The sequence below is a fragment of the Adelges cooleyi genome, unplaced genomic scaffold (assembly GCF_023614345.1).
Source record: "Adelges cooleyi isolate 19-005CV unplaced genomic scaffold, UGA_ACOO_1.1 ACOO_flye_CR_arks_rails_tigmint_CR_PRNA_9, whole genome shotgun sequence".
In the NCBI taxonomy this organism is placed as follows: Eukaryota; Metazoa; Arthropoda; class Insecta; order Hemiptera; family Adelgidae; genus Adelges; species Adelges cooleyi.
In genome coordinates, this window is record NW_026096579.1 from 8,949,121 (window position 1) to 8,961,514 (window position 12,394).

The 12,394-nt window shown below is 31.1% G+C and overlaps 1 protein-coding gene across 3 annotated transcripts in view; it reads left to right on the plus strand.

The window, feature by feature from the left end:
* The first annotated feature begins 791 nt into the window (after positions 1-791).
* The window catches only part of LOC126847114 (zinc finger protein rotund-like), a 135,433-nt gene continuing 123,830 nt past the window's right edge, over positions 792-12,394 (plus strand). For 2 of the 3 annotated variants that reach the window (XM_050587174.1, XM_050587175.1), the window contains exon 1: positions 7,651-7,830. In XM_050587174.1, the coding sequence (XP_050443131.1) occupies positions 7,801-7,830 (30 nt within the window). In that variant the 5' untranslated portion in view covers positions 7,651-7,800. Of the gene's footprint in view, positions 1,195-7,650; positions 7,831-12,394 lie in introns of those variants that run through there. The other variant, XM_050587172.1, reaches the window with a different exon arrangement.

Consider the following 12,394-nt stretch of genomic DNA (forward strand, 5'->3'; position numbering starts at 1 on the left):
ACTAAACATTTTAAAAGTTTATCCCTTCCCATTCAAAATCGAGAATAACCTCCGAAAAATGGCGGTCCGTATCTTTTTTGAAAATAGTGCAATTAGTTCCAAATGTCTATAGAATATTCTTAAGACACATAGTTAGTAAACGATGACAACCTAAAAACCAATTATCGTACAACCCTTTCTCCCAGAAGGATTAGAATTATTTTCTTTTTTTTCGCTTTTCATGCAAAGTTAGGGGTTTATAGGTGTAAGTATGAAAATTAAACCAAAGGTACATCTAGAATGGGTCTATGACATGTGAAATTTTCAGTTTTTAGGTCGCTTTTAATCAGAAGTGATTTTACCACTTTCGGTTGTGATAATTCCTGTAGACCTGCGTGACCTGTCCTGGGGACCACTATGCCCCGACCCCACTGTAGAAGCTTTTTTTGGGTTTAACTTTTTAATCTTTTTATTTTGTCCACATCCGACGTCTTTGGTCGGAGGAGCAGCGGCGCTCGGAGTGGTGGAGAGACAGTGTCTGCGGAAATACGCCCCCCGCCCGCCGGGTGTAACCGACCGTCGTTTGGTAAGTAATACTTGTTTATAATTATAGTCTATACTTGAGTTGTGTGTAACTTGTATATACTTATATACAGAGCGTGCCGGTGTCGACGGCGGTGGCCGGATGCCGCCTAAAGCCCCACAAGCCCAGTGAGAACAGCAGCGCCGGTACAGTGGTGCTCCTCGCGCGCGTTACACACCGCCGTTGAACCGTTCTTACTAACCCCCACGTGATTTTGGCGCGCGCTACACACTCGACCGCGCGTGTGTTGATCTGTACCGTCGCCGTCTTCGTCTTGGTCGTCTTCGAAATAGCGGTTTCTTATTATAATTTTTTTTTCGTCTGTTTGTTGGTGAACACGACAACGAGAAACGTCGAGAACGAACCGCCACCGCCGTCGCCTTTTGTCGTCTATTTAAAAAAAAAAAAAATTCAATCATTTCGTGTTACAGCTTGATTTTTGACAATATAATAATTACTAATCAACAGACGAGCCTGTGTAGCTATGCGTTGATAGCCCTCGGATCATGTACCCGTGGTATCCGAGGGAATCCGCCGCGGCCGAAGTGTGTGCCGCCAACGGTCCTCCGTCGATCAAGAGCGAAAACGGATCGGCGTACGGCGATTGCATGGATTACGCGTTACACTCAAAGGTCAGTCGGGGATATGCCATGATATTTTTGTCGTCTCTCCAAAACGCTGTTGCCTTACTCAGTTATTGATAACACACGTTTTTGGCAATCTAAAAACCACTAGTTCAGTGTTGGGAAAATAGCATAACCAGACAATTCTATTTGGAGAAGATGTTAGGTTATTAATCAAGATTGTACATAGTTAAATAAGATATTAGATTATTAATCGACATTTTATCTAGATAAGATATTAGATTATTAGTCAAAATGTTATATACATGGGAAATTAAATTTTTAATTCAAATTTTATCTGGATAAAGATTTTAAAATTTTTAATCTAAATTGTATCTAGAAAAGATATTAGATTATTTATCAAAATTGTACCTAAAAATGGTAATAGATTATTAATATAAATTGTATCTAGAAAAGATAATCTAACTACAAACAGATAAATTACATTAATTATTAATCAAAATGTTATATAGGTAAGATATTACAGTTTTACGTGAATAAAGATATCAATTTGTTAATCGAAATCATATCTAGAAAAGATATTAGATTCTAAACTTTTTTTGGATAAAAATAAATACAATTTTATCCAAATATAAAATAGATGAATTACATTTTTTTTTATTAATAAATACAAATAGAAAAAATACTCCCAATTAAAAATATTAACTTATAAAATTGACCTTAAGCTCTGTAAAAAAAAATATTATAAAAGAAAAATGAAATTAATAAATAACGTCAAATATACGCATAAAAAAATTAAAATGTATTAACAAATTTAGAACATTTTGTTAAATAAACGAAGAAAGGATTAACCTTTAAAATTAATATTTTACAATAAATTGCTTATACCTAACTCCTTAATAAATATATATGGTATCACGTCCTCCTTAGTGGATTGAAAGCGGTGTGTTTGTTTTTGAGGTCTTGACAAAAACCAAAAAAGCCTGTCAAAATGTTGACTACTTAGGATGGCATTGCCGTGTAGAGAAACAAGTGCTTTGGTTACTTTACCGAGTCACGTGGGAAATGGATTTATTGCTTTTTTATGTAAAAAAAAAATGTTTTTTAGTATTGAAAAATTGTCAAATTTATTTTATTTAATATTACAAGAAACTCAGGTTTTTAAAATGAAAATCGGTTTCCCAGTAACATAATCCAGTAACGTAGTGGACAAATTTGAATCTCTTTGCAAAAATTGAAATCTTGACAGGCTTTTGTGTCAAAAATAAACCAAAATGGCTTTAACTCATTGACAAAATTATATAAATAAAAAATAACACATTGAAACTTATGCAAATCAACCGGGAACTGAATTGATAGTTGGTTAGTGTATAATGATATGTAAAATTATTTTTCTTTTTTAAATTCATTAAATAGTATAGTATTTGACAAAAAATCCGAAACTGTGACGTTTTATGTAGTTACAAAATATACATTAAACGTTACATGTCGCAGGTTTTCAGTAAAATGTATCCCAAGTATTATTAGTTTTCCTTACGACTTAGTAGTCATAGCCTGTCTAATCGGGAAAGTATCTTATAAAATATAATTCTATAAAATTACTTGGAGATTTGAACGCATTCAGAAATGCATCTGTTTCGTTGCAAGTTTAATAGCTTTAGGGAAAGTTAATCATTTACAACAATACACATTTACATAAACTTTGAAATGGGTGTAATAAAATTGCAATTTAGCCTTTTTTTAAAAATTGCTTTTTTAACAATAAACATACAAGAAACTAACAAATAAGGGTTTTAAGATTTACATATTATATTTAAATGAGGAAGCCAGCAATTATAGAATAAGTCACGATTGTAATTAATAATAATAATTTAGCCTTTATAATAACTATTATTTCCATCTCAATGGTTAAAAATTATAAAAAAAGCTATGAACATCAAAAATCATTTTGATAAAGTATTTAACAAAAAAATAGTATATATTTTGGCTTGTTTTTTTTATTCTGCGCAGTTACGGACCAAACGTGTTATGTATAATATTATTATACTTTTATCTAAACGATGATGTTGATATTTTATCAAGTATTACAAAAATATCTTTGAACTTTAGTAGTAATATTATTATCACATGTATTAGGTGCGCTGTTGACACAACACCTCATCGCAGGCAATATAAATTAATAATTAATTAAATACAAAATACAAAAATTGAATAATATTATCGACCGAGATTAGAAACGTGTATAAATTATTACCGTCTTAACTCGACCCCGGCCAATAATATTAACTATTATCAGCGATCATACGATAAAAGACGGCCGACAAGTTAAATTTTATTGCTGTTGCTTTTTTTTTCTCATATTAAGTCGTCGATAAATCCATTCCGATGGCATTACACAATAATGTCAATCATCGTTTTGTGATAAAAATAATATAACATAAAAGATCACACACATAATACATAATATATGTATATAGTTTGTACACACATCCGGTCAAAGCGCTATTGCATCAAAGCGAGTAAATTGAAATAAAAAAATGAATAATCAAACACAAAAACGTTAGATTTTATTTTAAATGAAAATGTTTAAACCACCTAGCTGGTAAAATGTACACATTGATAGGGTTTTTTTTATATAGCAATAAATCCATTGCATAATTGAATCGGTTTTGAATTCATAGGTTTTACAAAAATTACTTTTTACTTTCTTGATTTAAAAGTATGGTGATCGACATGAAATAAACGCATTTAATGTTTTAAGTTTTAAGAGCTTAAATTTTGAATAGGAAAAAACAACAAAATGCCTACACACTAATAGTAGTGACAAGATAGATGTATTTTTCTTATTAACTATATAAAACATAGATAATTGAGTTTTAAGTTCATTGGTAAGAGCTTGTATCTAGCAGATACAAAATATACATTAAAAATAACCGGATTCCGTTATTTAGGGTCTTATTAGAATCATCTTGACATTTAGAAGTGCAGTGAAGAGTTTCAGAACTTTAACTGATATAGTTCATCCACAACAGAGCTTTAAATTTGTATGTCATAAAAACACATTTTTAACCCTAAATTTTCACTCTTTTTGAATCGATTGCTTAAAAATAGAGATAAATAAAAATAATGCTACCTTAATAGTGATACATATATTTAAAATAATTTTAAAAAATAAATTAGTGTTGAGTTTACAATCCTGCTTAAAAAAACAAGTTATATTTTAAATAAGTTTTCAAAAAAAATAAAAGTCTATGTACTATATTTTGTTAAACCTAAATTTGTCAAACTAAAATTTAATAACAATATGGACCAAGTGAAATTGGGAAACCACCACACAAACATTTAACAACCAAAGTCAATTGGAATAAATTATTATAACTATTAATTTTTTCAAAGTGTTTATAACTTTTTTCCAAGTTTAATAGTAAATTCTTGACGTCTAGACTGCAGTTTCGGTGTTTACCAATAACAAATGCACTTTTTTTACTGTCTTTTGTTTAAGAAAAAAATTATTTATTTTGATTTGAAAATTCAGAAATCTTACAATTACGTTTAAACATTTTTTTTAAGCTTGTCATACTTATACAAATTTGTATTATGCTGTTTAAATACAATGTCTGTTGTGTATTATTTTTCAACTAGCCAAAATTATATTTTAAATGTGTGTGTGTGTGCAAGTATTTTATTATTGTTCTGTATACTCATTGAACGCGTTGGTCGGCTTATTGGTTTTTTTCAAGCTCTTCACCGAGATTACTGTGTATAACGTTAATATTGTCAGATGGACTTAAAAACGCATCGATCCCACTCGACTGACAACACACTGCTATTAAATACGGCTAAACGATAAACTCAAACCTAACCTCCCCTATTTGGCGCAATCTTATTTTATAATGGTATTGAAAATATACTATTATAATGTATTATATAACCTTAGGCTTTCTGTCACTCATCCGGAATACTGTTTAGGATTTTATAGCTGAATTGAACAGCAACACAAGTAATTATCAACGATCGTTTTAATATTTTGAAAAGTCATAGTATTTTTTTATAACAACTGTTACAATTTATATTTTCGACGAGGAGCTGAAAAACCAACCCTGTAGCCACAAATAGAGGATATAATTATAGTTCAATCATATATCTATAACATTGACATATTGAAAATTGGAAATAATTTAGAAACTATTTTAGTTGCAAAACAAACTGAGTTTGTACAAAATGTTAGGATCATTTCAATATTTTTTTGTGGACTCCCATTTAGCGTGTGACCTATTTGGCGTACTTGTTGGGGTTTTAAGGTTTTATTTTTTAATTTTACCGTCAAAGTATAATATCAAAAAACATATTGTTTCCATAAATTATTTTTCCACAAAACCTCAAAATATGTAGAAAGAAAAAATACTTTGGTGGTTACTTTGGGCTAACTAATATTTTAGTTATTAAGACCATTTTTTTCCTTCAAATTTTAATTAATAACATTCAGACCGTTATTCACACGTGTTAATGGAATTTATTGTCTGTAAAAAAAAAAAAAATGTTAACACATGTGTTTGGTTGGGCTAAGGTATGCACTGAACAAAATTCCCAAGTAAATCTAACGAAAACTTGATCTACTAACTTCAAATAAATTGTTTATTGATTTGGCAAAAAATTAACCCATTGTAGATTTGCAAGTTATATCCGTTGTGAATTATTTTTTAACAATAACCGTTTTTTACTTACACAGAGGTTATTTTCAAGTACAACTGTGAGCAGACTGATAATTATTATTTATTATTGTTGATTTAAAAAAAAAGAAATTTTGCTAAAACTATAATTCATAGTGCTAACGTTAATATGTTTGCCAATGGAACAACACATTTTTTTTATACTTACTCATAAAATATTTATCCTATAGAAATCAGTTTATGTATTAAATAATACATTTTGTTCGGTGGACATAGTTCTCATAAAATATAAAATTATAAATTAATTCTCAATTGCCAATTCTTTTTTTTTATATATATCGCAGCCATATCTTTATGTAATGTAATGCGATTAAGTATTGAAAACCTTCTAAGATCTATAAATACAGCAATAGTGTTTATTGAAACGTTGAATTGGTTTAACACAACAATTTTTCATACAAATTTTCAAACTTAGCTTAGCCTCTCCGAAAAACACTTTAAAATGGTTCTAGGACAATTTATTGTTTTAATAGAATTAAAGATACAAAAATGTCTATGTTCTCTTGAGGATGTATGTTTAAAAATTTCATCTTAAAGGCTAAACCGTGATGTGTAATTGGTTCAGTAAATTTGACTCTTTTTTTTGATAGTTAAATTATTTTTCACAGCATACTTGACAGAGCATTAAAAAACAATTTTTTGAGAAAAAACTGTCTCCGCTTTCTCAATACAGATCTCCTAAAAATTGTCTCATAGGAGAAGTATACTTATACCATCTGAAAGTCAACATGATTATTAAGACCAAAATGAGTGCTTGAAAAATTATTATCTTTTACTTTTTTACCTTTACTTAAATAAAAACTAATTGCTCATATAAAGTTCTTGACTTTCAGATGATGTAAGTAACTCTAATGTAAGACAATTTTCGGAAGAGCTGTATCATCAAGAGAGCCAACTCATTTACTTTATACCATAATAATACAATTGTGTGGCATCTTTTTAATAATTTATTTATTAATCATTAAAGATTGAAATTTAGGTTTTAAGTAAAACAGTAAAAATAACTTAGTAACGAATTAATTACGCATGAGTTAATAGTGAAATAACAAACTTAAGTAAATAATAATAGACATATTATGTAGATATTAAAAGTATTAACACAACATAATAAAGTCGACGAATCATACGTTGGAAGTCTAAGCTACTAATTGTATTACATAAGTCAAGTGCGATTTTGCTACTTTGGCAGTTCTGTATATGAGTAGGTATATATATTATAAGACATAGGTCAAGAACAAGAAGAGACACTTTTGTGGGACATTTTTGTGGGTGTTAAATTAAAAATTGTGTGGACAATACATTTTTAGTATTGAGTAGATTATACATTGTTGTTTTTTTTTTTTTTTTTGGTTATAATTACTAATTTTGTTCGGCCCTCTTTGATGCGGTACATAATACGAATTATCACACACGCATATAAAGTCTTTAATAATAATATATTACAACCCAAGACGGTGATAACCTTTGTGGGCATTTTCTGCGTATCGCACTGGCAGAACGACAGGTTTTTAAATGAAAATCGCGATTACGTCTCACTAAAATAACCTTTTAAACCTTTGCTTGTAAATCATGTAATAACATATTCATATATTATATTACACTAATAAATATATATATATATATATATATTTGTACACAGGCTATAATAATAAAATATGTCAACCGCATCAGTATTACGACAACGTATATCGAGTCTGTATCTCTCTCTCTATCTCTCTGTGTGTTTATCTCTCTAGTGCATTCGGCTAGACCGAAAGATCATAAAGCTGCTGTCGATCGTTTGGTCCGTTTCTCCAATAAAAATAATAATCACTATACTAGTATGATCATTAACTCGGTCGTGGTTCGCGTGTGATCCCTTTGCCAATACTGTGTGTCGTTCACCGCAGCTATCCGAATCGATGCAATAATTTATTTTACAGTCATGGACACGTTTTTTGACGATTGGACTAACGTGAGTACACCACCAGTGTTTAATAGAATTAAAAAAAATATAAATATAAAAAAACATGAGAATTTTAGAAACAGGAAAATTACCAATAACCAAAACGCGGATTATGTTAGGTTTGGTTAGGTTTGGTTAGGTATGGTTAAGATTGGTTAGGTTAGGTTAGGTTACAATTTTAGACAGGAAAATAACTGAGCCAGGGACCGATAGGTAGTTTTTTTTATTCAAAGAAATATTTTAAATGGAAAAAAATTGTTTTCTTTACTTCCCGTTAATAATTGACCTAACCTTATCAATGATTTAATTCAATTTTACAACATTTACCCAAAAAAAAAACAACATATTCGTGAAACTAGTTCAAGTATGATTTAACATACTGGGTGGTTCTTTTACCATGGACCACTCAATATCTCATAGGGTTTAATAGGAATTTAATTTTCTTTTTTCGTGTTATTTTTATACAATGTGATCTTAATTTTTCACAATTTTTTTGTGCACCACGCTCACATCTTACTCGAGCGAAGGCTAGTGAGTAAGAAGTAACTTGTAGCATAATTGTAGACGTTGGTTTTTAAATTTCAGTTGACCTAGAAATTAAAAACACTTATGATATTGTTGAAAAATTACAAAAGCTCAAAATTTAAATTATATCTACATGATGAATTTGTTTTTTTATACATTTATATATTTATAATTATACAAGGTGATCGATATCTCCCTCGGTTTAATGAGAAACTACATTTTTTTCTTTACAAAGTGTTTTTATGCAACGTGATCTCAATTTTTCACCGTTTTTTGTTTTTACACCACTCCTAACTAGGTTTTTTTGATAGCGACTTTTGAAACTTAAATGGTAACGACGCATACATTTCATTAACTTTTTTAATTAAGAATAATTGTACTAAAAATGTTGACTGGTCGATAACCAGTTTTGGATTAGTTTTTGAATATTCTCAATTAAATAAGTTAATTGAAAACCGTAGTTAGTAATAGTTAATAATCTACATATTATATATCCTGTTCACATGATTTCATCATTAATCAATTCTGAATGGTCAATGGCCATTAGGGTGGTTAAAAAATAACCTTACTTTAGAATTTTGTTTGCAGTCCTACCTAGACACAGTGCTCTTATCCGCCTCTTATCTTGGCTGTATTCACAGTGAAGTGTGTGAAGGGTTAACATCATCCCCTAAAACTTAAAATTGACAGAAAATCCTTCGAACAGAGGTCAGTTGCCAAAGGAATGATGGCGAAAATCATATTTTCTTCAACACCGCTATCCGCCCCTGTTCTTGGCCACGAGCTCGGTTTAAATTATAATACTTTTTGTTTCTTAATTTATTCTAAAAAGGAATTTGGGCATTTTTCGGACGGTTAGTGACCCTGGCCGAGGTGACATTACCTTCTCGGTTAGGTTCTTAAGATATTGTCACCACTTCGGTTCCGGATTAAAGCATGCCGTCGAAGGCGATGGGTGCCCGCCGAGTAGAAATCAGAGCGTGCAAGCGAAGGAAAGCATGCAAGGCGATGAACATAATACAAGTGGCCGGGCTAAGGAACCTCGGCCGCCGTGATGCGTCGCCTTTTTTTTTCCGGATCGCCCCAGTGTACGTGATCAATGGCCCGTGGTGAGCCGGAACAAAAAATATATATTATAAATCTAGAGATTTTTTAAAAATAAAAAACTTTACTACCGACGTCGTCGGGTACACTGTGTTGTCGGTTCGTGTAAAACTTTTGAGTTGGTGACACGACAAAAACGGAGTTGAATTTCGGTTGACAATAATATCGCACAATATTTTATACAAAGTGTGATTCACTATATGTGAACCAGTCAATATCCTTAAAGCTATACTATACGGGGTGGCATAAAGGGTTAATACATTTAACGTACCAATCGCAGACCGTTAAATTATGATTGAGGAACCCCATTGAACATCTATTGGTTCATTAAACGTTTATGCAATCAGTCATTAGACTTGTTTAGCAATCCAAACGGATATCACGAACCCCTTCCCCTAGGAGAGGTGGAAATGTTTTTTTTTATTGCACCTTTTCAAGCAAAGTTGAAGGGATTTAGGCCTGACAATTAGATAGAAGGTAGATCTAGAATGGAACTATATTATCCATATTTGTATTTTTATCTGTAAACACTGGACCTCTCTTACTTACTTACTAATTATACTACTACTACTTGTTTACTGTGCTGGTATACACTGTACTCGGTTTGGACTGTATTGGTTTGAACCTACTATCCACAGATTTGCATCGAAGCGTTTATTTAAAAGTGATTTTATCACTTTCAGTTATAGCTGTTATTCTTTTTCATAGCTACTAGTCCAAAATTGATATATTTTCCAACTATATAACCCCATCGCTATGAACTTCCTATTTTTGGTAACTGATATACTACCTCCAATTTTTAAATTAAGAATAATTATAAAACTCATAAGAATTACACACACATAAGGGATGGGGTTATATTTTTGAAAAATCTATTAAAACTGGCCAAACTGTCAACTTAAAATGTATGAAACAAAATAATTTTAATAAGTCCGATATCTTATGCAATATTGATTGGTTCAAAGTTAGTAAACCGACTTGTATGCTGCACAGTGGCTAAACCCTTAAATAAAAGTAACCAAAAGGATATTGGAGTTGATAAATATACATTTTCAAAAATAGATATTTTCATTACTTCATGTTGTAATTTCTATGTGTATTATCTAATCAACGTTTTCCTACTTGTATATTCTTTAACCAATTTAATTCAAGTACCCTAAGCGATATCCTTCAAGAAAAGTTCCAGACTTAAGTCAAACAGCGTTATTTAAACATAGTAGACAACTTAAAAAATCTATTCTTTTTTAATAAATGCTCAGACTTATTTTCAACTAAAACGTCTTGAGAAAGTGTACTATTAATGAGGCGCTTGTTGAGTGTGTACTGTTCTGTTGGAGATGTACAGTGACAGACGTGCATTTTTATGGGTTTTACGTTCGATTAAACGAAGAAGCGCTCCATCACGAAATCTAATTGTACCTAATTATAAACGTTACAGTCCGATGACACGAGTCTAAAAGGAACTGTGTATACTAATCATATCGTACAATCGAATTACTACTATTGGAAGGTGACGTCTCAAACAGTTTTTCATTGTAGTACAAAAATAGCAAATAAATGGCAGACTAAGTAGATGTTAGCGTTCCAAGTGGACAACATGTTCAACCACTATTAAGAAAGCATTACGATTGGTTGTTATCTTGAATCACTGATAGGAGCGCTAGTAGTTAATGGAAACAGATGTCAATTGGATTAACTTCTTGAAATGACAGTATTGTCGCTGGCCGTTGGCTAATCGTATTGTCTTCAATCGTGGTTCTAAGGAAAGGTAGTTGGTTCAGGAAATGTATTGCCTAAATCAATACTCTTGGATTCTGTTTAGACCAGAAGAGATGGCACTTTTTTACAATTAAGTAAAATACAATGAAGCTGGCAAAAAAAGCGAGATCAGCAGTGTGACCAGAATGGCGAAATTACATTTCTCTGGTATATATTTTCAATTTTGTTCATTATAGCTACCATGTGTTAGAAAATATATTGAAATACAAATTTACCTATATTGATCTGTATAGTTGATAAGGATTAGGTATAATTTGCAGTGTTTTAAGTATTTATTTTCATTTAAAGTGGTTACACCGTCAGTGTATTATGATGTTACAGCTCTGTATGTTTTTGTAAAATATAGACTGGGGATACAATTGACCGTCGCGTCGGCGGCCTGCAAATATGGTTAAATAATGACCGCAATTACTGTTATTGTTATTATTATCATCACTGTACAAAACAATATATACAAACGGACATGGCAAATAAATAACCTGAAGACAGGCGACCAGGTAGGAGGAGTTGCTTCGAACACTACATATTATACAGATAATCGTCGAAAATCAAAACGCACACACACACAAAAACTTAGGCATCCGTGACTTATTGGGTGGTGTGTCCGACAGAGTGTTTTGTGGCCACAAGACAATCGTGGAGAAAATAATAACAACAATAGTAATAATAATAATAAAATATTGTACAAACAATCGAGAGAAAAAAAACTGTCGTGGGTCGTTGGTCATCGTCCATTGGTTAGATGGTCATCGACTTAAAACATAATAGAACATAGCAAGACAACCAGAGACGCTGTTTGGTTGCCAGAATAAATTTATAATATTATACATTACACTAAGTATACTTAAGTAAAACGTTTGAGAGTATGAGCGCATAGTGTACTGTTTGCAAGGTAAACGTCTGTGGTCGTTCAATGAAATGCGATTTACAACAAGAATATAATATATATATTCACATATTCTGAATTGGGTTTCTGCAGTTGTCTTGTGTAAGTCCAAGCTAGTAAGGTAATTGTGTGTTTGTGTCTAAAGTAAAGTCAATAGTTAGAAATACCATTTTTGTTTGTCTGATTAAATTTTACTTTAGCGATTCTTAATTTTGAATAAAGCACAGCCATTTAGACTTTGTTTTGATGCCAAGTGGTCAAACTTGTTTTATAGATTCT